Below are 25532 nucleotides of genomic sequence, written 5' to 3'. Positions count from 1 at the left end.
AGGAAGACATCCTCCCTGCCCTCTAGAGAGACCTTTCTCCCACCCCAGGTTCCCCCAGCAAACCTAGGCCTCTTTTAGATCCTGCAAGACTGAGGCCTCCTTAAGGGTGTTCACTGGCTTAAACTCTTTATATCCCAGTGCTCAGCACAGGACAGGAGCAAATAATCAATGTCAGGAATTGACCAATGAATAAATGGTCAGAGTGGGGCCTCTCAAACTTTGGTGTGCTAGGGATCTTGCTACAATGTACACTGTGGTCCAGCAAGCCTGAGATTCTTCATCTCTCTCTAGCTCCACGTGACGCTGATGTATCTGATCCCCAGACCACACTTTGAGCAGCAAAGGGTTCAAGCACTCAGGACATTCCATACTGGGACACAGTGACCAGTTCAAGTGTCTGGTCCCCCCGCCAAGCTCTGCCTGGCACAGGGCTCTGCACACAGCCAGGGCCGGCTGAGCACGCAGATGCCGTCTGAGTGCAGTGCAGTGACGGACAGCTGTCCACCTGATCTGCTTACACCTGGAAGGCCCCCTTGCTCCAGATGCTACCCTGTCTGACAGCTGGTGCCAGGAATACCATCGTTAGCATCTCAGAGCCTGGCTGGAAGCTGCGCTGTTCACATTGGGTTATGATCTCAGGAAGAAATGGAGACAGCAGGTTGGGAGGTGGTGGGTGGTGTTACCCAAAGGCACTGAAAAACTTGTTGTACCTTCTAAAGCACTCACTCCAAGTCTTGGGGTGGGGGGAATGCTAGTAATTTAACTGGCAAGCAATTTTAAAATACTGAAATATACATTTTTCTATGAAAGTGTAAATATAATTCTTAATTGTAAGAATTATAATTATGTATAGAAATTTTAAAGACAAAGATTTTAAAGATATGTACAGAGCAACTGAAAGCTCAGGGTGAGGTCTCAACCCCTGGGACCCTGTTCCCTCTCTTCTGCATCAGGGGCTTTTTGTGAAAAGCCCTCTCCAGAGGCTCTGTGCCTGTGGTTGGCAGACTCATGGCTCCAGAGGTGTCCATTCTGGAATCCCCAGAGCCTGTGGATGTGCTAGCTTACCTGGCAAAGGGACTTCGCAGATGTCACTAAGGTAGGATCTTGAGATGGGGGAGATAATCTAGGCCTAGATTATCTAAGTGGGCCCAATCGAATCACATGATCCTTAAAAGTAGAGGCCCTTTCCTGGCTTCAGCCAGTCCGAGAAAGATATCAAGATAGATGAAGGGTCAGAAGAATGTGCTGTTGCTGGATGTGAAGGTGAAGGAAGGGACCACAAGCCAAGGAAGGTAGGCAGCTTCTAAAAGCTGGAAAAGACAAGGTATGGATTCTCCCCTAGGGTATCCAGAAAAGAACACAGTCCACTGACACCTTGATCTCAGCCCAGCGAGATCTGGGCTTTCTAAGCTATAGAACTGTAAGATATTACATTTATGTTTTTTAAAGCCACTGAGTTTCTGGTAATTTGCTATGACCACAATTGGAAAGGAATATGTAACTCCCACCCTCAGAATGGGAGCAGTCATTCACACCTTAGTGTTGATTAGTCTCTTTCCTGAGAACAGATCTTTGTGGAAAGTTTGGAGCTGAAGGGATCTGAGGAGAAGAAAGGAGGCAAGGAGGTGAGGGAAAGATCCTGATAGGGAGCCTGGGATGCCTGCTTCACACGGACTGGCCTGGAGCAGATCTTGATCTTGGAGCACAGACTTTGGGGACTGTTTCCAGTACAAGGAAACTCCAATGGAAGCAAAGAGACCAGTGAGGATACTACTGTAATAGGCAAGCAACTATGCTGGTTTGGCCCTGGGTGGTGTGAAGTCATCAAATTCTGTATATAATTTGATGGAAGAGTTGACAGGACTTGCTAACAAATTGGATGTAGGGTGTAAGAGAAAATCCTCCAGGATCTAGTGTTCTAGGAAAGATTAGAAGGCTGGGAAGGGTGCAGGGGGGTGTGAAATCAGGAGTCCATCTTTGGTCATGTTAAGTTAGAGATGCCTGTTAGACATCTAAGTAGAAACATCAAGTACACGGATGGATGGATGAGTATGGAGTTCACGGGCAGAGTCCAGGCTGGAAAAATAAATGTGGGGGTTATCAGTGTAGAGACAACACTTAAAACAAGTATTCACCAGTGAGATGGGATGAGATTGCCAAGGAAGTGAGTCTAGGGGGAGAGGAGAAGGGGTCCAAGGACTGAGCTTTGGGGAGCCTCCAAGGTTTCCAGGTTGAACATGAGGAGGAGGCAGCAAAGGAGGCTGAGAAGGTGTGGCCGGTGAAATAGGAAGAAACCCAGGTGAGAGGAAAGAGAAAGACAAGTTGAGAAGGACTTTCAGTAAGGAGGGAGCAGTCATCTGTGTCAAATGCTGCTGATGGGTCAAGGATGATGAGGACTGAGAATTGACGATTGGATCTAGAAACATGGAAGTCATTGGTGACCTTGAAAAGACATGCTCCAATGTCAAGGTGGAGGAAATACTCTGATTAGAGTGAGTTGAAGAGAGAATAAGAGGAGAGGAGGTACTGAGATATGGAGCACAGACAACTCCTATGTGGGGTTTTGATGTAAAAGAAAGATGAGAATAGGGGCCTAGAATAGGTCATTCCAAGCTGGGCACGCTCTTATGCTTATGGAAATGGTCCAATGGAGAGGAGGAAGGTGATTATGTAGAGAAGAGAGGAGAATCTTGCCAGAGGGATGTCTTTGAGTAGGTGGGGAGGTGCAGTGCACCAGTGGAGGGATTGTTCCCTGTATCTGGAATAGAATACTGAGGGGGTGGGTACCGATGCAGGTAGGTAGCTAAATGGGGTGGCAGGAGTTTGTGGACGTTCCTTTTGGTTGCTTCTACTTGCTCAGTGAAACAAGAAGGAAGGTCATCAACTGAGAGTAAGGCTGAGGGAGATGGTGGTGAAGGTCAGAGGAGGGAGCAGGTGTGAAATCGTCATTCAGGAAGAACAGCAGGGGCACCTTTCAAGACTCTGGAAGAGTAACAGGATCCATGGGCACCAGTGGTACCCACTGGAGGCCAGTGATCAGGAATCAAATGGGCAACCAGTCGGTGTGGTTATGCGGACTTTCTGGCTTCGTTCAGCTGTAAAGGTGCAAGGGGGGAAAGCGGACAGAGAGTTGGATTTAACTGAGGTTGGGATTTCTCCAGGAAAGTACGAAGGCAGAAGAGAAAGGCAAGGGAGATGAGAGTGTTTAAAAGGAAGTGATCACATTGATGAGCCATGGAATGCAGGCTGGGAAGGAGGAAGTGGGGACACGATGGACATGGGGAGGGACAGTGAAAAGGTGGTTGGATCAATGGGTTGAGAGTTCTGGGGGGACAAAAGGGCTATTAAAATTGAGGTAATGTGTGATCTGGGAAGAGAGACATTGTAATGAGGGAGGGAGCAGTGAGTTATGGGGGACGGCCATGGGAGGAGTAGCTGGGGTAATGAGGACAAGATCGCTGATGAAGAGGAGGTAGAGGAAGGGAATGGAAAGAACGTCCATGTGAGAATGTTCATTCACTCCAATATTTTTGAGCAGCGACTATGTGCCAGGCACTGTTTGGGCACTTGGGACCCATCAGTATATGTTGCAAGCCAAACAATTTACAAGAGAGTAATTGTGGAAAGAGTGACAGCGAGTTAAGTCCAATCTGCTTCCTCTCCTTCTCCTCTTACACAAGGAGGAGCATGAGGCTCAGAGAGGGCAAGTGACTCTTCCAAGGTCACACAGGGAGCTAGGGGTAGAGCTGGAACTAGAATGAAGGTCTCTAGCCTCTAAGAACAGGGACTTTGATGTATAAAACCTGAGCTCCTGTAACATGACAGCCCTAAAAGGATTGTGAGATTCTGTGTACATTAATATGGGAATAAACAGCATGAGCTTCAACAATGATGACCAAGAAGATGACAGACAATGCTCCCCAGGAGCTTCAAAATGACAGAGCAATGTCCCCACAGACGTGTCCTGCAGAGACTTAGCAGTCTATGAAGTAAAAGAGAATTGCAGAACAGTCAGTTCCCAGAAAGCACAGTGGTTTCTCTTGCTGCCAGAACTTTGCACATGCTGTTCCCTCAGCTGGGAACACCATTCCCACCACTTTACACGGATAATACCTACTCATACTACAGGACTGAGCTTCACATTACTTCCTTCACCCCAAGCCTGGGCCAGGGGCCTCATCTGTCCTCCCACGGCCCCCTGTACTGCCCCGCAGTCAATTTCTTTACACTGTATTGTAACAACCTGTTGAATTTTCTCCATCACTAGAATATAGGCTTCCTGAGGGCAGGCTTGGTTCCCTGCTGAATCCTCAGTGCTAAGCCCAGGGCGTGGCACACAGTGGTGCTCAATAAATATTAATTGCCAAGATGAATAAATATTAAACAGGAGTGATAATGCTGTCAGTATCGGATGATGTTAATGCCCAACCAGACCCCTTCATCAGGCCAGAGCACCCATCCCCCAGAGACTGTAATTATTGGCTGTAAATTGGCTTAGAGATGCCCCCTTGTCTGAAGAATTGCCCTCAGTTGAACTGGATCATGGGCTCACCTGCATCCCCATCCCAGGATCAGGCTGCAGTTGATGACTGACAGATCCAGGGGTACAAAAGTCAGCCCCTGAACATTCAGACGGAACCATCTCTGTGGTGGAATTCATGCTGCAGGAACCGCCCCCCATCCCCCACCCCCCTTCCCCCGGGGAATCAGGCCACATGCAGGCTTAGCTCCTCCCTTGCCCTGCCCTGCTTCCCTTACTCCCCTTCCCCTGAGAGCAACCCTCAGTAAAATAAATCACTTTTTCACGGATCCCTGTCTTAGGCTCTGCTTCTAGGGAACCTGACCTAAGACATCCACCTTGATGGCCTCGCTGAAAGTAAGATGGAAGGATGGATGGATGGGTGGATTGCTAGAAATTGCTTTAACCTCCTTCATTGGAAACATATGGAATCTGAGTCCCAGGGAGGCTTGATCCAGCACACAGGCCTCTAGGACTTTCCCTGCCTCCCCTATACCCACCCGCATCTGAGGGTACTCGGGGACCCCAGCCCCATTCCCCATCCCCACAGCTCTCTCCCCTCCACCTCCACTTGCCCCTACAATCCCTGAGGACCTGGCAGGCATGCTATCCTGGAATGGAAGATCTCCATGCTCAGAGCCCCAAACCTGGGCTCAGGCCCTGGGGGCTCCTCATTCAGAGTGGGGCCTTTTTCTGGAGGGCCTTCAGAAGCTTCTGGGAAGCCAGCCTTTTCCTCGGTCAGTGGGTCTGAGTCAGCGTCTGGGCCAGATGTTTTGGTCTGAGCTGTTCCGGCTGGAAAAAAACAACAAAGAGTGTTAAGCAGAAGATGGATTTTCCCAGGGAAAATGTTTTCTTTTTCACTTTCTAATAGTAACAGCTTACAATATTGATCTCCTTCTATGGGGCAGGCATTGTGCTAAGCTCCTTACTTCTGGTGTGTCTTTGACCCTCAAAACAACTTGAGGAGGCAGACAGATCCCCATTGTATAGACAGGGAGACCTGGACTTAGAGAGGTTACGTCCTTGATCAAGGTCACCCAGCCAGTGCGTGGCCAAGTTGGGGTGTAGACTCAGGCCATCTCAACACAATCACAGAACCTTGCGCAATTCCAGGCCCATGAGACCTCAAGCCTTTTGACATGCCACCCCATGCTCTAAATCCCTGAGACTGAGCCAGTCCAGGTGGGTCTCTGCCCCTGACAGCCTGTGCACCTTGTCACCTGATCACATGCAGAGAAGGGTTCCCCTGTCCAGCTGAGTGAGTGGGCAGCTTACCTTTCCCCGAGCACTTGTCTCGGTTGGGTTTGGGAGAGTAGAGTGAACACAAGACTTTCCAGGGCCCGTCATGCTGGAACGAGGCTTTCTCCTGAGTCACAGGGCCTTGCCTCTGCCACTTTAAGAAAGAGAATTTGAGCCCAGGAGTGGGGGAAGTGTTTTGACAGGGCCTGGTCACAGGCTTGGGAAGTCTCCCATTTCCCTGTTGGGTCCTCTCTTCCATCTTGGTTGCAGGGGCTGGAGAAGCAGGAGGGGAAGCTGGGCGCAGCTGGGCAGAGGATGCTTGTTTTGGTCCCGGATTGAACTGGACTATATTCTCTGAGTCTCCCAGAGGTCCCTGTGTCTTGGAGGGAGCTGGCTCTTCTGAGACACCTGACCCGAGGCCAGAGGCACAATGCAGTGGGTTTACAAGGACGCTGAGGTAGGGCTCTTGGGGCTGGTGTTCTGAGTCTTGGGTGGGAACTTTATGATTAACCTTTCTCCTCAAGTCACAAACACAGGGCTTCTCCCCCGAACTTGCTGGCTTCTCACAAGTCCATTTTTCCAAAGAAGGCCCCCCATTGGCCCCTGAGAGAGGCAGTATCCTTTGAGAGAAAGGGATTTCCTTAGTTCCAGATAGCTCCTTCTGTGCGCCAAAAGGAAACCCACTGGATGTCTCCACCTCCTTACTGGGAGACCCTCCTCGGTTCTCTTGGGAAAAGTCCAGGAGAGCCACATAATCCCCCTCCAAGTCCTGGCTGGCCACTTCGTCCACCCTGAAGCCCACCTCCCCAGGCCCAGCTTGCTCCACTTTGATGAGTCCTGGATACTTGTCCCCATGTGTCCCGCCCTTGCCCTTGGCCAAACTCTGGGCAAGTAGCACCTGGCTGCCTGGAGACCTGGCCTGGTGCAGCTCTTGGGGGCTGTTCAAATCCAGTGCCTCTAACTGAAGGGATCTCCAGGCTGGGGAGAGGACATTTACTGCTTGGGGTCTGTCATCCACAAACTCTGGGCTGGTTATTTTGGTCCAGGGCACAGGGGCAATCCCGTCTTCTGAAGCTACCAGGCAGTTGTGTAGGGGACTGCCCTCAAAGTCACTGTTGATGGCCTCCAGCCAGGCTTGGGTGAAAAGTATAGGGTAAGATGACTCAGGAACAGGCTTCGTGTCCACTGTGTGGAGGTCCACAGAGAGGCACTTGATCATGATGCAGACGGACTGCTCCTCCCGGGGCTCAACTTGGAGGTAGAAGTCACCTTGGCGCAATAAGAGGGGATTGAGGGATGCCAGGTGGACCACAACCTCATCCCGCAGGCACAGCGGCCAGCCTTCATGCAGGAAGAGGTGGTGTGAGTAGGGGGTCTGCAAAGAGAAGGGGCTGGCATCAGAGAATCTGGCCCTGAAAACCCCGCCCACGGGTTTGCTTCCTTCCCTCTCTCAGAAGGAACCCTGGACAGGTCAGGGGCTCAGGTGAGGCAAGAAAGGTGCCTAGGACACAGCATCCAAGGAGGCTCCATTCTCAGCATCCTGCAAGTCACACAGCCCCAAGAGGCAGCGCCTCCTTCAATGTTGTGCCTCCCACGCCTCTTGCTCACCTTAGTCCTGGCCCTGACCTTGAAAATACTTGCTAGCCTACTGGGCCAAAGGAGAAAAGCTCTGAGTGCCAGGCGCCAGTTAGCAAGCACCTTTCCCACGAGGATCGTCCTGCTGGCTCCCTTCTCCTCTCCATCTATCAAAACTTCTCTCAAGCCAGCTCAAGTTAAACCCACCCCTTTAGGGCCAGGGAGACGTGGCTTCCAAGGTCTGAATCACTAATTTGTGCAAATGACTTAACTTCTTTGAGTCTCAATTTCCCTATTTGCAAATAGGAATAATGATACATAGTGGTATTACTGGGTTGGTGTGAGGATTAAGTTAGATTATAAATACATTTATGTTTTTTTTTAAAAAACCAACACAATGCATAACATATAATAAGTAGACATTCAATAAATATTATTTCCCTCTCCCTTTGACAATATTTACCTTTTGAAAAACTGTAGGATTTTCAATCTTTAAAAAACGTTACTTACTGCCTTTATTCCATTCTCTAATTTGTAAAGTAGAGAGATTACAGAGTGAAGTAGAAACACTACTAAGTGAGAAGTTAGGAAATCTGACCCTGCCACGAACTTGCTGGATGGCCCTGGAAATTCATTCTGCTCTTCTGGGTCTGAAATTTATCTGTTTGTTTATTATTTATTTATTTCCCATTAGCAGTTAACAACACGGCAGGTGAGGCTAAACAATAAAAAAAAATTTTAAACAGAAGGTGCCAGCAATTCTCTACATAGGTAGACACAGCAAGTCATCCTGGGGCCTCTCCAGGGGGCTGTCAGGGCTGTGCAGACCCAGTGTTCAACAGTGACACCATGTGGCAACAACAGAAACAACAGCTCCACCAGACTGACAACAGGTCTTTCTCTACCTGACTTTTGGAAAAGAGTCTGATCTGATTCCTACAGATTGAATAAGCCCTGGATAATCTCATATAATTTGGATGTGTATATAGGAGACCTCCAGAGGGTGACACTAAACTTCCTGTTAATTAAGCAGGTGTTTCCTGGAATTATTAATTGGGGAAATAATGTGATCTGACCATACTTGTACCTACCATGTTGATAAACCAGTTCATTTCAGTTTCACTGCAGATTCGGCTGTCTCCAAGAAGCTTCATATGCATAAACCCCACGAGTCTGTGTTACTCCAGCCTTTCCACATAGCCTTCTGCTGTTTACAACATCCTTTCCATCACCTTCTCAGTGAACCAGACGAAAGAGTCCAGAGGTATTTTGCAAATAGCAAAGCACCATAGAAATGACTGTTACGATCATCTTATTTGACTCTCAGTAACTCAGTGGTGCAGGCAGTTCAGGAAAGTTCCTCAGCTTTACAGATGAGGAAACCGAGGCTAAAGAATTGCCTCATGGTCACACAGCTGAAAAGTAGCAAAAGCAGGACTTGTGCCTAGACTTTCACATTTGGAGTCGGCTGTATCTGTCCTTAGTCCCTCCAGACCTCATTGATGGTGGCTGTCTGTCTGGGTGCTGGTGGTTATAAAGGCAGACTTTGAGGCTGGTACATTCTTATTTCAGAGGGAGAAAGGAGACAGTGGGAAAGAAACAGCCAGCAGCTACTGAGCAATTACTTCATGCCAGGCTCTGGGCTAAGCTGTGTGTATCATCTCGGTGAGGTACATACATCCTGTGTTATTAACATTCCCACTTCCTACATAAGAAAACTGAAGCTCAGAGAGGTGACATAGATCCCCCAACTTCATAGTGATGGAGCCTGGATTTGAACTTGGGGCATCTGACTCCTGAGGGCATACATGAATCCCACGCTACTACCCCCTGCTCTGAGACGACACGAATTCACCTATAATTACGATTAAAGTTAAAGATAATTGGAAATAAAGAAATCTAAATGTTGTGACCCTTGTCCCTAGAAGAAATGGGGAAAGAGTGCAAATGCAGTTTTAATGGCCAAATAAAGGAAGCAGGCATTTGTACAGCTTGTCAGGGAGAAGAAATAAGGATGGGGAGGATATGGCTTAAATGATGTCAACATGGATATGTGGAAATTGGCTGCAATGTTTCAGTGAGACTCTTCCTTCTCCTAAAAGAACAGCAAATGTGTATGGAGCTATTTCTGTGTGTCAGGCACTGTACTAAGTAGCTTAAATGAATGATCTATTTCCTTCCAGTTCCAACCATCTCTAATTCTGGCTCCTAAGCCTGAACTTTTAGCTGCTACATCCAATTTCTTTCTATTACTAAAATGACGCACGCGGTCCCTCTGCTTATCTGTCCTCCTGATGTGCCAGGTCTCCGACAGGCGTGAGCAACTCAGGAAAGGCTAGTAGGACCTAAGATGCTGTTAGCGATTCTTGACGCTGGGGCAGTAGGGGTGGGCACTGAATAACAGAAGAGTACGGCAGAGTCAGCAACTCTGTGAAGGGTGTGGGTAAGTTCTAGCAGTGGGCTTCTGAGGCTTTGGTCTCCAAAGGCCTCTCCCCACCCTTTCTTAAAACAGTCTCCACCCTCTGAGCTTAGAGATAGGCATATGACTCAAGCCTGGCCAATCCTGGTATCCCATTCCTCTGGCTGCAATAATTGGTCCAAGCATGGACACAGGATCCAAGCCTGGCCAATCCTGGTACCCCATTCCTCTTGCCACAGTGATTGGTCCAAGCAGGGACACAGGAGCCGAGCCTGGCCAATCAGGATCCTTCCTTGTGATTTTTTTCTATCTGCAGCTGATGGGAAGGAGTTCATTTTCCTCTCCAGAGTAGGATTTTGATCCTAGTGCTGCCCTGGGCTCCAGCCTTGAGAAACACCTAGCCTGTAAGAATGATTCTGGCAAGCAGTAGAAGCAGAGACAAGAGACAGAAAGAGTCCTGGAGGAGTTTGATCAGCAGAACATCTTGGGCCTTGGTCCGAATCACCCTGTCCTGGTCTGAGTAAGGATCTGTCATTTGCAGCGAGTGAGTCCTGCCTGAAACACTTTTCTTTCCCCTTTGCCTCAGGAGAGGCCTCCCTGAGATCTGGGTTGAAGGAGTCTCCAGGGAAGAAAGTGAGAGTCCTGATGCCACGAGGGCTCCAGGGAAGGTCTGGGACATTCTCTACTATTTCCACTGAAGCTGCACCACTTCAGCCAAGACAGCCAGATGATGCCCACAATGCCAGTTCCTGGGGGGCCAGAGAACCCACAAGGCTGGCCTCCCTCCCTGTTAGTCAAAGTGCAAACGTGATTGACTCCTAGATGTCAGAGGGTAAAGGGCCAAGTGACCTTCCTGTCCATTTGTGGGGCTGAAGTGTTTTTTGGAGAAAGCAATGATACCTGAAAGCCATCCCACGTCCCCAGTTCATGCCCTTCAACAACACACTCACCAGCCCACCTCCTTCTCTGCTCACCTCCAGCCCCTGGCCTTCTGGGAGAGCTTGTCCCCTGGTCCCACATCCCTCTGACTTACACAGGCTGCTTCGCGCACTTGTTCACACAGGCGCTTGGCAGGGATCAGGAAATCCAGGAGGAAGTTCAGTCCGTCGCCCCGGAAGTCAGAATCCAGGAGACGGAACACCTGACCCAGGATGGTGGGTGCTGTGGCCTCAAAAGGGGGATAGAGGCCCGCCAGGGCATGCTGGATGGCTGCATCCAAGGATGGGGGGTCCTGTGGGGGACAGGAGGGGAGGATGAAAAGTGATAGTAGCAATAATAATAAGGGTAGGGGCCACTTCCTCTGACCTTCCTGACCTCAGATAACTAAGGCTCCTGCTAACTCTGAACTCCTCTGCTACACCCTCCCACTCACACACCCCCTTCAGCCACATTGGCCTTCTTTCCTGTTCTTCAAACATACCAGGCACAATCCCATCTCAGAGTCTTTGCACTGGCTGTTCCCTCTGCCTAGAATACTCCTCCTTAAGACATCCTCACTCCCTCACCTCCTGCAGATCTTTACTCAAATGTCATCTGCTGATCCAAGGTGGAGTAGAGGAACAGGGGAAGGCATCCAGGTCAGGGCCAGAGGGAAAGGAGAGGTCAGCATCCCCAAATGTCACCACCTGGCTGACCTGCAGACCTGCACACCTGCAGTTTGAAGCTGAGCCACCAGCAAAGCCCAGCCTAGATGAGACAAGCCCCAGTCCACATGCAGACACATGAGTGATAATGAGTGATTGCTGTTTTATACCACTCAGTTGGGGTGGTTTATTACACAGCAGTAACTAACTGATACAAGTTGATATGATTGATGCGAGCTCCATCTTCATCTATCCAGGATGCCTCCTCTAGATGTTTATGGGGCACAGACCATCAATACATAAATCTAACTCAATACCCTCCTAAGCTTACCCTTCCCCCCACATCCCTACCTTAGTGATTGCCTCCCCATCCAGTCAGACTCCTAAACCAGAAATCTGCTCATCATCCCGCCCCTTCCTCCTGCCTCCCCTGCCCACAGACAACCCTCAGCCACATCCTATACAGTCTTCTCGCCTCCATCAGCTCACCAACCCACTCTCTCTGCTCTGTTCGCCTGCCCCGCCCAGATCCAGGCCCCCATCACCTCTTCCACTGAATCACCTCCTCACTGTTTTCCCTTCTCTAGTCTCCCTCCTCTCCAGCATTTCTCCACCAGGACCCAGGGTGATCTTTCTCAAATGCAAATCTGGCCTTGTCAGTCTCCTGCTCAAAGGTTCGCCACTGCCTTCAGAAAGCACCTGGCCACACCTCCAGCCTCACTGCTCTCCCTAGGCTTCTGCCACTATGACACACACGTTCCCTCCCTTGCCTCCAGGACTTTTCACACGCTTTTCCTTCCTCCAAGGATGCCTTCTACTTCCTTTCCCACCAGGCTAACTCCTTGTTCTGCAAGATCCAGGTCACCCCTCGTCTCTTCTAGGAGACTTTCTCTGATCTCCCACTCCCACCCTAGCTGGGTCAGGTGTCCTCATTTCTGGGCTCCCATGGCAAATCCCACGCTGAATTTTGTCTCCCTCGGTGGACCCCGGGCTCCCTGAGGACAGGAGTGGTAAGCAGAATAATGCTCCCCCCACCCGCAATGCCCACATCCTAATCTCTGGAACCTTACATGGCAAAGAGGAATTAAGGTTGCAGATGGAATAAAAGTTGCTAGTCAGCTAGCCTTAAAGTAGGGAGATTATTCTAGATTATCCAAGTGAGTCCAATCCAATCACAAGTGTCCTCAAAAGTAGAAGAGAATGCAGAAGGGGCGAGAGTCAGAAGGAAAGGTGACTGTGGAAGAAGCATCAGAGAGAGGCAATGCTGCTGGCTTTGAAAACAGAGGCAAAGCCAAGGAATGTGGGCGACTCCTGGAAGCTGGGAAAGGCAAACAGGTTCTCACTGAGAGTCTCCAGAAAAGAATGCAGCCCAACAGCACCTTGATTTGAGCCCAGCGAGGCCCACGTTGGACAGCTGATCTATTGAGCTGCAAGATGACACATTTCCGCTGCTGTAAGCTACTAAATTTGTGGTCATTAAGTTCAGCAGCAACGGAAATTAACACAGCCGGCAGTGACTCCTGTTCTTCTAGGGTTTTCAGTGCCTGGCACAATATAGGTGCTCAGTAATGTGGAGGGATAAATCAAGTGTCCCTCTCTGAACCACACCTTTTCCATCTGTAAAATAGGCAAGTGGGACAAGGCCAGAGGGTCCCAACCAGGTGTGGTACTAGGATCCAAGGGCTGTGATTTTCGACTCTTAAAAAAGCCTGATGAAAGCCATTCTGGTTGCCCCAGACTGGCTGCAAGTTCTGGGTCTATCTATCGCTGAAGGAGGTAAAGGAAGATGAGAATAAACAAGAATCCAGCATAAAGGGAGCTTATTTAGAACAGAAAAATCACTTTTTATAAATGAGGCCCCTAGAGACAGGGAAATAAAATAAAGACTTGGAGGGAGAGGAAGAGAGCCTGTCTCCATCCCAGAAAGATTCTAATGCCAGGAGGCTGTAAAATCGGAGACGCTAGCCCAGGGCATTTAGACAAATGTTGGTGTCACTGCTGTGTCCCCAGCACCCACACAGAGCTGAACACAAGGTAGGCCCTCCATCGCTATCTATAGAATGAATATATGAATGAAGGAATGGATGAATGTCTACAGCCCCCATTCTGAAGGAAAGAGGGTCCTGGCACCGTCATTGGTAAGCCCAGACACGAGGGTCACCCCCTTAATAATGACAGTTTCTAGGGGCCCTCTACTCACATTCTCTTTCTTGGCCACACCACCATCCTAGGGGCAAAGTAGGAACATTCCATTCTGCAGATAAAGAAACTAACACTCTTTATCTGGTCCAAGATCACAGAGAAGGGGAGAAAGACAGAGCCAGGATCCAACGCAGGTCTGGACGGGTCAAGTCTACCCTCTGCCTCTGTCCCTGGGTGTCTGCCTTGGGGCCACCAGCAGCTACCAGCCTTGGAGGCGGCCTTCTCAGCTGTCTATCCTGCACTGTTTCAAGTGGGGCCCAATAATGATGTTTACCTCTCACAGACCAAGGCTTGCAGCCTGGAACGCCTTGGCTTTCGCACACTGGCTCAGCTGGCCGCACACTGTAACCATATAAGGGGCAGCCAGTAAAAAGGAAGAATGTTCCAAGTCAACGGGACTCCGAGCTCTTGGCCAGAGCATTACCTGCTACAGGCCTGAGCCCCAGGGGCTCATAAGCGGTCCAAGTATTGGGGGAAGCACACGGTGACGAGGCCCAGGCGGCTGCAGGGAGGAAAGCTGGCTCCTCTCCACTCAAAATCAAACGCGCAGCCCAGCCTGGGACCACAGGAACCCAAACACCATCGGCCAGACATGGGCCCCTCAAAATGATTTCCGTGAAACTTAATCGACATGTTTCCATTCCTCCCCCATGAGTGCAGCCCAGCCGGGCCTTTAACTGTTCCTCGACAGGAGCTGAGGCAGGAGACGGTGTGAAGCTGAGAAAGAAGTGGGTGTCACAGGCCAGAGCCAGTCTGAAGCCCTTCAGCCCCCTCCCCTGCGACTCAGGGCCAGAGATGGAGCCCACCAAGGGGGCTGGCACCTATATGATGCTCACAGACCTTCTGGACTGACCCAAGGAACCTTGTATGGTGCCAAAGGGCACAGAAGAGTGTCTGTTCCTAGCAGTCCTGTCTGGGCAGGGGAGGAGTCGGAGTACAGGTGTTTGTAAATTTCTGATCAATGTCTTTGCAATGAGCCTCTATTATTATTGCAATCTTAAGTCTTATCAAGTAAAATAAACAAGTATGAAGTGCATAGGTTGATGCATTTTTACCTCTGTATGTACCGTTGGAACCACTACCCAGATGGACAGACAAGACTTCCACCACCCCAGAAAGAAGCCCCCTCCCAGGCCAAGCCCCCAGTCCAGCAGTAACTACTCTTCTGACCATTGGAATTGAAAAAAAATTCCCATGCAGTGTGATCTCCACTGTGTAAAAGTGTGTGTAAGCCGAGAGGCCATGAAATAAAGTGTTAACTGCAGTTACCCCTGAGGGCTGTGAGGGACAGGGGCCTCATAAGTCACAGTTGCTGGATTTTCCAAACGTCTGTTACCAGACTGTAGAGCTCTTATAATTGGGGGTGGGGATATAAAAGTGTGATTGTGTGTGTGTGTGTGTTTTTAAGTCTGGTTCCCTTTTTAAATGGTCTCACCAGATATTGTTAGTTGGGCCTTCTGAGAGGTGGGCTGAACTCTTCTTAAAGGTCCAGATTTATCCATTTACTCCAACAGGCAAAGATTTTAGCATCATTTAGCATCGACACCTCCTAGCTTGGGAAGAGAGAGAACTGAGAAAAGCTGAGGTAGGCAGTGTCCTAGGGCTACTACCTTCAACCCCTGCTCTCCTCCGTGGCAGAAACGCCTAGGAAAGGTGAGATTCCACCCTTGACTCACTGAGTTATCTTAGCCTCAGTTTCCCCATCTGTAAAATGGGACCATTGGGCTTGTCTATCTCTAAGGGCCCTTCCAAGTGGGGCCTTTCTAGAATTCAAGGTACAATCAGGTTCAGAAAGGTTTGGAACTGGGATGGTTCCCAAATGGGATCAGTTAAACCACAGTTGGTGAGAAAGTTTACAAAGGTCTGTCTCATCCATCTCCCTACTCAGGTCCAGGGAGGGTCTAAACCAGCAGCCACAAATACAAATGCCTACAGGGGCCTGAGAGTTGACATGGAAGATGGAATTGGTCCAGGTGTGAGAAAATAACCCCTCTAGCCCCTTGGTAAGTGGCCCCTGACAGTCGGCCTCAGTGTCAGGGAAACAATAGGGAGTGGTGGGGCCTGGGGCACACACCGCATCTCATTAGCTCCAGCCAAGAGTTGCCTTTGCCCAGCATTGCCAGGTCTATTGAAATTTTAGTAAAACCTCCCCAAATTTTAAAGGTTGGCCAAACCAAACACATCTGTAAGCCAGATGCAGCCCAGTGGGTGTCAAGCTGTGACCACAAGGCTCAACTACCGGGGGCGTCCTCTTGAACTTCTCCAGGCTGGAGAGTCTAAACCCAGCGTTCTGCTGCTCTGGCTGCCAGGAAGTTATTGCTCACATCCAACTAAGGCTTCTCCTGCTTTAAATCCTTTTTTGTGTGGGTGGAAGTATGAGTGAGAATTGGCTCCTTAATAAAACCTTTCAGAAACTGGAAAAACAACCCAGACGCAGTGAACTGAGAAGCAAGTGGGCGTTAGAAGACCCACATTCAAGTCCAGCTTTGTTATGTATCATCCGTGTGACCTTGAGCAAGTCAGTTCACCTCTTTGGGCCTTAGTTTTGTGTTTGTTCCTTTCCCTCTTATCCCTTTTGCCTCTGCCCTGGGGTTCACCATCCCCCACCTAAACCACATAAGGATAATAACAATTTTACTAGAGCTTCTTACTGAGCAAGGCTTCTGTGGCATGCCTTATCCTAAGAACCTTTTGTACATTCTTTTATTTCATCTTCCCAACAGCTCTATGGGATGGGTATATTTATTCCCATTTTACAGATTAAGAAACTGAGCCCAAGTAAATGGTAGAGCTGGAGTATGAACCTGCCCGCATAACTCCCAGTTCCTCTGCCTCTTCCCCAGGCTCCCTGCCACCAGGCCAGGCTCCCCTTTGGCCACGACAGTAGCCTTTCTAACACACAGATCCAACTGTGACCCTCTACTGCTCGACGATCTTGAGTGGCTCCCCATTGCCTGAGCAACTCATCCTGGCATCAGTGGCCCATCAATCTACACCCAGCATACCCTTCCTATGTCTAATACACACAACACTGCAGCTCGGGGCTTCCCAAAGACCCATGCGTCGCATTCATGAGTTTTTCTTGCTCTTCACCTAACCTAATTTACTGTTTCCTTAATATTAATTATTTACTTCATGTTAGTCTTTTTGTCACTTCATTTTCAACTTAAATTTATTTGTATTTATTATCATGTGATTGTGCTGTTTAAATCACTTCCTAACACCCATTAAGATGAAAAGCTATATAAAAAATGTTCATCTAAGCGCCAGCAAAAGTCTCCCCTCCTAGGACCCATGGTGGGTTCCTCACTTTGGGAAGCACTGCCTGAACTCCCACTCACCCCTCTCCAGACTGGGTGAGCTCTTTCCCACCCTTCAGAGCCCTGCTGGACCCGCATCTCTTTTTCATGATACATGTGCTTCTAGGCAAAGGGACGGACTCCCACTACCCATCATACAGCACAGAATTCTCAGTGAATGGTCTGCCTTCACCAGCGACTGCAAGCCCCCCAGGCAGGGAGCAGGGCTGACTCATCTCCAGGCCCTGATCCTTACACAGGGCCTGGCACACAGTAGGTACTTTGGGGGACCACCACAAGGTAAGTACTTTGGCAATGTTGAATGAAATGAATTGGACTCAATCAGTTTTTCTCAAAGCATGCGATGGGATCACAGGTGGCCCACAAGACGATGTGGGGAGGACACGAACTTGACGTGAAATCACAGTAAGAAAGTTACTCCAATTCTCTCCCAGTCCTCTTGATGACACCAAAGAGAAAGTTCAGCGCCAGTATATCTTTTTTTTTTTTTTTTTTTTTTTTTTTTTTTTTTGCGGTACGCGGGCCTCTCACTGTTGTGGCCTCTCCCGTTGCAGAGCACAGGCTCTGGACGCGCAGGCTCAGCGCCCATGGCTCACAGGCCCAGCCGCTCCGCGGCATGTGGGATCTTCCCGGACCGGGGCATGAAACCGCGTCCCCTGCATCGGCAGGTGGACTCTCAACCACTGTGCCATCAGGGAAGCCCCAGTGCCAGTATATCTTGAACACCTCTCAGACACTTAGTTATTACTCCTTTTAAGAAAAAGAAAATCGTCCTCAGGCTTAGAATCATCCATGGCCAACTTGATGGAGCCAGAATTTTCTAACATATATTTGCCTTCATTGTATGTATTTTTACAGTTACTTTCTATTTATGACAATGAATACTGATTTTTCATGGTCATGATATAAAATTTCCTATTTAAATATATTTTTCAGTTTATAAAGTAAGTTGATTTAAAGAAAAATATTAAGCAAATAATAAGTAGTAAATTTTATAATTTTTTAATAATACTTTATCCAGTAAGTGGATATGCAAAATTTGTTATGACGATACTGAAACTTCAGAAATGTGGGATGGGATAAACCCTACATCCCTGTCATAAGATGCTCTGACCTTGGGCTGCCCCAGAACACTAAATAGCCATTAATCAAATTGCCCCACAAACATTACAACTGTGATGGGTACCATGAAGGAGAGATATACAGCATGCTAGAGTGAAAGTCAGGGGAATCGGGAAAGGCTTTCCTGAGGAGGTGACATTTGGGTGGAGATTCACAGGATGAATAGGAATTCATTAGGGGAAGGTGCTCCACTTAGCAGGAACAGGATGTGCAAAGGCCCTGTGGCAGGAGGAAGCACGAAACACAAGAGGCTCTGAACCAAAGTCAGAGTGGCTGGAGTATAGAGGTGATGCCAGAGAGATGGGCAGGTGACTACCTTTAATATATTTAAAGACAAAGGTGGGAGGAAAACTTGTCTCACTCCCATTCAGAAAAGAATTGTTCACCCTTTGAGAGGAGCCACCCAGTGCCTGACCCTTGATCTGAGGGGTCTTCGGTTCAGCGAGGAATTTCTGGATTCGAAAACTAATAATTGGGTTAAGTCTGAAGCTAGGCAAAGTTTGGCAAACACCACTCGGTGCGGGTGGCTCTGGGGTGGCCGTGACAGCCGAGTCAGGCTCAGAATTCAGGCTGTCCTAACTGCCACTTCCTGGTAGAGTGACCTTGGGCAGCCAGTTAAGTTCCCAGAGCCTTGGGTCTCCATCTGTGGGGTGGAGACACCAGCAGGTTTACTGTTAGAGCAGGTGTGAGTTACGTGATCTCCGGTGTGAATTGCCCAGCTCAGCGCCTTGCCTGTGGTGAGAGGTGAATAACCATTAGCTTATGACGATTACTGCCAAAGAGCTCCAAGAGTGACGGGTGTGTACACCTGCCCTGCAGTACCTGGATTTAGGAGCCTGGTGTTGTAGTATGTCTGTAGTATGTATGCAGGCGTATGCTCATATTCCAGCAATCTGGGAGAGCAGGTGGACACGGCTCGTGTGTGAGAGGGCACGTGTATTCAGCCGTGTGAGTCAGTGGGAGCATGTTTGCATGCTGTGTGTATGTGTGAACATGTCTGTAGAGAATTCTGCATGTGCACAAATTCAACCGACACAGATTCAACCTGGTCGATCACAGTCAAGGGGCTAAAGCCATGACCTGTCCCCACAGCCCTTTTCCAAATCCCTACAGTTCTCTGAACCGGCCTGGGGCTCCTCGGCCTGGCTGGAGCTGGACTGAGATTCCCTGCTAACAGGCTTTTCTTTCATTTTCTGTTACCAGATATTGACACAAACACAAACACACAACACCGCAACCTTCTTGAGGTGCCAGTCCAGGAAGACACGGTGTGGGGTATTGCCCTCTGTCCTCCCCCTCCCCTAGGCCTACCTCCCCACCCAATTCCCATGGGAGCACCTCATGCCGGGCCAATGTGCAGATCTGACACTGTTGCCCTGAGTCTAAAGGATCAACACCACCCCAAGTTTTGGTGAGCAATTCCCTCCTCTCCACCCTGTACCCTAACCCTCCTTGCCCTGTGCTCCCTGACTGGGCTGAGAGGGGACTTTAACCCCCAACCCCATCCAAACGCACGTGGCAACAGTGGGCATATCTGACCCTCAGCCCCAAGTCTGAAACGCATCACCACCCCAAGTTTGTCCAAGGTCCAGAGGTAGGTTTCCAGCTCCGATCTGTGCTATGGGATGGGGCCGTATCAAAGTTTACCAGACATCCAATCTTATTCCATCCACTTCATGCAGTGGACAGATGGCGAGGACATCGTTGCCAGAGATGGATTCCTGCACCCTACACCCTTCCCCTGCTGGTAGAGGCAGTTAAGCACAGACCCCTAGCCAGGAATTGAGGGTTGTCTCAGTGTCAAAGGTAGGGGGTCTGCCCTGGACATCCCCTCGAGGGCTGTGCCCCATCAAAAGGGGACACAGCAAGGTGGTCCAGGCCTTGGCAAGCGTTACCATGGTGACGGGGTACAAGCGGTGGCGGCTGCGGCGGCGGCGGCTGCTCCTCTCCTGGGCGATGGCTCACTGGGTCCGGTCCGCGCATCGGTCTGTCCGGTGCGACCCCCGGTCCCCCACCTAGCCCTGGAGCGGGCGGAGCGGGCTGGCCCTGGGCGCCGACCCCTGCCTCATCTCCGAAGGGAGCTGGGAAGACTGTGAGAGAGAGAGAGAGAAGGGGTGCGGGAGAGACGCGCGGAGACCGAGACTGTGGACAGGAAGAGACTGGCAGAGCCGCGGGCGGCGCCGGCCGGGCCATCACCGAGGGCGGCCGCAGGGGCGGGGCGGGCGGGGCGGGGGCTGCTCCCCTCGTGGGACCCGGCGGCGGCCAATGGCCGCCCCTCGGAGCCGGCGCCTTTCCCCCACCCCGCCCGCCGCGGCGTGTGATGAGAACCAGACGCCCCCCTCCCTGCCCAGGGCCGCGCGGCTGCCAAGGGGAACTCGAGCCGGCGCTGCTCCTCTCTCCTTCCCCACGCTCCCGCCTCCCTTGTCTCGCAGCCCACCCATCCCCGGGAAGCGCCCATTTTACAGAGCGAGGCTCCAGCGCAGTCCAGACACTGGGTGAAGCGCGTACTGACTTCGGATTCAGAACAGGGGTCGAATCTCTTCCTCATGCATTTGCCCGTTGGGGCATTCCAGCAAGTCACGAACTCTCATAAGTCTCAGTTTCCTCATCTGTAAGATGGGGATGCTGATGATGATGGTGATGGTGATGATGGTACCTGCCTCTTAGATTTGGTGGCGAGGAGCAAGCATATGTCCCAACGCCCTTCCCCTGTGAAGCCCACCTACACCCCACCATGACCACCCAACTCGTGGCTTAGAGATGATGGCGGCTGTTTGTGCGTTCTGGTCTTGTTTCTTTCAAATAGCGACTGGCTGTGTGATTGTGGCCAAGCCATTGTTCCCTGCTAGGCCTCAGCTTTGGAGGGAGACTGGGAAACTAGACGATAACTAAAGTTATTTCTGGTTGGATGACTCTTGGATTCACCCATTACTTTATCAAACATTGTACCAAGCACTGAGCCAGGGCAAGACAGAGCCCCTGCCCTCAGGTAATGTACAACCTAGTGGGGAAGACTGGCAAGAAACAGAAAAAAGTAATACCTGAGTGTGGGAACTGCTAATAAGGGAACAGACAAATGTTAGCATTGGGCACAGTAGGGGTATCAGTCTAGAGCTGGTGGTCTAGGAAGGAGGAGAGAAGCCTAGATCTAAAGGAGGAAGGAATTAGGTGAAGAGTGAGGGATGGGGTGGGGGGGAGAATCAGAGTTCCAGGCAAAAAAAAAAAAAAAAGCATGTACAAAGGCCCTGAGGTGGTACTAAGCTTAAAAAAATTGGGAGTAAGTGAAGAACTGAAAACAGAGTATAGTAGTAAGGGTTTAAGTTCAAAGTCCAAGCAACATTCACAGCCCATCTCCCAACCCACATAGGTTAACCAGTCTTTTAGCAGATAGAACCCGAGCTAGGAGCCATTCCATCTTGCTATGTAACTTTTAACAAGTCCCTTCACATCCCTGGACCTCCATTCGTTCATGTTAATTCGGGACTAAGAATCCCCACTAGCTCCACCATGCCATTCAGCCTGGGGGAATCCCTCGATGGTATGTATTCAGAAATCAAATAAACCATCTCCAGCCTGCAAGAGCCGGTCTGGATGGTTTTGGTATCACTACTCCAGACCCGAGTTTTCGAGAGAACAGACTTGTTGATGTCAGGTTCAGAATTCTGCTGGGAGTTGGGGGGATCGTAACTTGGAGGTTCTAGATTTCCAGCTTTGCAGCGAGACAGAATTGACATGACATCTAGTGTTCTGGGTTTGCAGGCAGCAGGACTGACTGTGAGTTAGTTAGGCAGAGAAATGAAGGGCTGGTGGAGTATCGGGTGCTCACAGAATCAGTGAGAAGGCTCGGGTCCATCCTCTGAAAAACGCAAGATAAGTGAGATGCTCCAGGAGTCTCATTGGCAGGAATGAGTTGTAAACCCTTGATGACCAATGGAATTACATCAAGACAGACAAACATACCAAAGTAGAACTTTCCTTGTGTCAGGTACTTCTCTAAGTGTGTAATACAGAGTTATGATGAAGATTCTATTATTGTCCTCATTTTGCAGATGAAGAAAAAAAACTGAGGCACAGAGAGGTTATGTAGCTTGCCTAAAGTTGGTTTAGGAGTTAACTGTGGAGTCCAAAATTGAACAAGGCTATCCATTTCTAGAAATGATGGTACAAACTATCTTCCTGTGCTACCACAATGAATCCCAAGCTATGCGTCTCTCCTTGACAGGTTCAAAGACTTAAAGAGAGATGCTCTTTGGGCTATGTGCCCAAGGTTCCACTAACCCTGAACATATCAGGAACAGCTGGTCATCCAAAAGTAAATTAGGCTGCATATGAAGGGCGGGAATGGATCTGAAATTGCATATAAACCACAAGTTCTCATTATAAAGTCCATTCCTTGGGTCTCTTGACATTCTTTGCAACTTTATTACTATCACAAGTTCTTCCAAAAATACTTTCTACTTAGATGGCTCAATTCCACATCCAACCAAAACTGTACACACACATACATATCCATACACCCTTGACCTCGTATTGTGTGTGACCTCAAAAAAGTTCACCTTCCTGAGCCTCAGCTTCATCCTTTGTAAGCCAGAGAGAATAATATTTACTTCCTCTTAGGATCATGGTGGGGATTAAGTAAATTAATGAGTGTAAGGTGCTTTGCACTGTGTCTGGTACACAGCAGAATTAATATACAACACATAAAATGGTGGTGTTTGTGGTAGGGACGAATGGTTTTGAAATCAGCCTCTAAATACATGGACTTAACTGCTGGATTGGATTTGGTTCATCTCTCAGGAAATTTCCAAAGGATTTTCCAAGGACTATTCAAGTATTCTTTTCCTCTCTCTTTGGTAAATGAATAACTGAGTCTTGCTCCAATTGCTACACTGAATTTGGAGAAATAACAAAATCCATCGCCGGTCTTACGTATGGTAGAGTGGAGAAAACCGGGAAGGGATGTGGAAACGGGCTCTGCTATTGATGTGCTGAGTAGCCTTGCATAGATTGAGGCCACGGTATCCTCAGCATAAAATGGAGGTTATAATCCTCTCCTCATGAAATTTTAGTGGGAATCCAATGAGATAATGCATTGAAAGGGCTTCACACAGTGCCTGGCGTATAATAGGTCCCTGGCAAGTGGCAGCTCTAACTATGATTCTGAGATTCCCAGGGCCAGATGCCAGGACATCTCATCAGGGGACAGTCTTACTTGGGGGAAGACAGTTGCCTAATTTTTTAAAAATGTCATGGTGGGGGGGGCGGTGCTTCCCTGGTGGCGCAGTGGTTGAGAGTCCGCCTGCCGATGCAGGGGACACGGGTTTGTGCCCCGGTCCGGGAAGATCCCACATGCCGCGGAGCGGCTGGGCCCGTGAGCCATGGCCGCTGAGCCTGCGCGTCCGGAGCCTGTGCTCCGCAATGGGAGAGGCCATAACAGTGAGAGGCCCGTGTACCGCAAAAAAAAAAAAAAAAAGAAAAGAAAAAGTCATGGGGTTCAGAATTTATTCATTCAATAAATACTTATTTGTTCCTGCTATCAGGATAGCAAATACTTGGCACACGTGTGTACATTCACGCCTCTCCTACCCACAGTAGACATCATTAATCAATCATGGAACTTCCTGCTGAACCTAAAAGCAGCCTCAGAATCCTCCTCAACACAGAGCCCAGGCAGCTGCTACCAATCAATATGAGCTGGCATTACAGACAAGGCTTATTTACCATCTGTGGTCCCTAATGTACAAGGAAGATTGACACTGGAAAAGACACAGGCTCTGCAGACAGAAAGCTTGGGTTTGAATCTTGCCCGCTACACACCCTTATTAAAATGAGTAGGTTCCAACATATTGTATCAGCCATGCAGTGTGCCACTCACATGTCCCTCCAACAGAAAGCTGTGGATGACTCAGGATACAGCTTGTGGCTGAGGCCACGTGCTTCCTGGGCAGCCCCTGGTTGAGCACACTGTGTACAAGGGTTGCCCCTTCTGCCTGATATGGGGCTCTTCTATAAACAGCCTCTGTGCCAGAGCCCCCCATCGGGCTGGCTGAGACTTCCTCAGTGCTCTAGCACAGGCTGAAGTTCTTTCTACCCAATCCTCCTTTCCTCCCCCTTTCCTTTCAGATGTCGAACCTGTGGCATGGTTTGAAGGCTCTTGACTCTCCCTGCTCCCTCTCCCCTTTATCCTCCTCACAAGCATCACCCCCAATGAATCTCTTGCACTTCTAACTCTGTCTCTGGCTTCTGTTTCTCAGAGGCTGCAACTAACACAACACTGAGCTGCGTAAGTCTGGGCTGGAAAGGAGTGGTTTGCTCCTCTTCTCTGATGGTGACAGTAGGGGGTGGCACAGAGATGATTGTGAGGGCTGGGGGCCAAGAGCGACTCAGATCAGGGAGGCTGAAGGGCACAGTAACATAACCCATGGCCTCCCCTGGATGAAATTGGCCTTACCCATCAAGGACTCTTGATTGTAAATGACAGAAGTTCAACTCAACCTAGCTTAAATAAAAAAGGGATTTAGGGTCTTAAAAGTGAGAACTGGTGCCAGAGGTCTGTCATCATTCTTCTGGTGGTTTTTTCCCTGTGGCCAAGGAAGAAGGCCTCCAGGAACTCCAGGCTTACTCAGGTCCTAGTACAATGACAACAAGTTTTTTCCCCTACATCTATATACGAATTCTAGGGAAGATCCTGATTGGCCTTGCTTGGGTCACATGTCTGTTCCTGAACCAATCACTATGGTCAGGGTAACAAGGATAATCTGATTGGCCAGAATAGATTTTGTGCCCACCCCTCAGGTGGGAACACATGGTGGTAGCTCTACCAGGACTGCATGGAGTGGGGAGAACTTCTCGAAGAAACCAGAAGGAGGGAGATGGAAATGCAGGTTAAGCCAACAAAAGCTTTGATGATCATTGCCCACTTCATAAATAGCAGGAAGAAAAAAGACAGAAAAGACATGGTTTTCTTCCTCAGTGACCTTCTCTTCTTACAGGGGAAAATATGATGTTTAAGTGAGCTCCCTGATACCAGGTCTTGGGTTGGGAGTGGAGGACGCCTGTGGACACACAGGTGCTTTAGACACTGTCCCAACTTCTCCTAGGATGCCCACAATCTGGTAGCAGGGACAGAGAAGGAAATCCATGAGAACAAAACCTCTCAGGGCCCATGAAACTTAAAACTTAACTTGTTTAACTGTCCTAATTTACAGCAGGGAGATCCACCCAGAGAGGAGTGACTCACGCAGTGTCACACTGCCCAGCCAGGACTACTATCTTTCTTACTTGGTCAGCTCTTAAAACTGCTTCATGGAAGAGGAGCCCATGATATATATGTAAGGGCCCTGAGTTCAAGTCCCTAGCTATCCACTACCTCCCTGGGGGATCATGGGGGTTTGCCTAAATTCTCTGAACCTCGGTTTTCTTGGCTGTACAATGGAACCAGTAGCCTCTGCTTTGGCTCCCTCCCTTGCCTGTTGTGAGGCAATAGCCACAAGCACTTTTCATGTCCTGCATGGGATAGTGGTTCCTGAGATGCACTGATTGATTGCCCACTC

At 49.4% G+C, this 25532-nt stretch overlaps 1 protein-coding gene across 2 annotated transcripts in view; it reads right to left on the bottom strand.

The window, feature by feature from the left end:
- Positions 1 to 20123, bottom strand: part of KIAA1755 (KIAA1755 ortholog) — a 40494-nt gene extending 20371 nt beyond the window's left edge. The window contains exons 1-4 of one of the 2 annotated variants that reach the window (XM_032606180.1): positions 19875 to 20123; positions 10786 to 10983; positions 5795 to 7133; positions 5114 to 5311 (exon numbers count right to left, since the gene is read on the bottom strand). In XM_032606180.1, coding sequence (XP_032462071.1) covers positions 5114 to 5311; positions 5795 to 7133; positions 10786 to 10983; positions 19875 to 19877 — 1738 coding nt within the window. In that variant the 5' untranslated portion in view covers positions 19878 to 20123. The remainder of the gene's footprint in view (positions 1 to 5113; positions 5312 to 5794; positions 7134 to 10785; positions 10984 to 19874) is intronic. The other variant, XM_032606181.1, reaches the window with a different exon arrangement.
- Positions 20124 to 25532: the final 5409 nt, after the last annotated feature.

This window comes from Phocoena sinus, chromosome 15 (genome assembly GCF_008692025.1).
Source record: "Phocoena sinus isolate mPhoSin1 chromosome 15, mPhoSin1.pri, whole genome shotgun sequence".
NCBI lineage: Eukaryota > Metazoa > Chordata > Mammalia > Artiodactyla > Phocoenidae > Phocoena > Phocoena sinus.
Note: the sequence above shows the minus strand (reverse complement) of the source record. Positions and strands in the feature narration are given on the sequence as shown.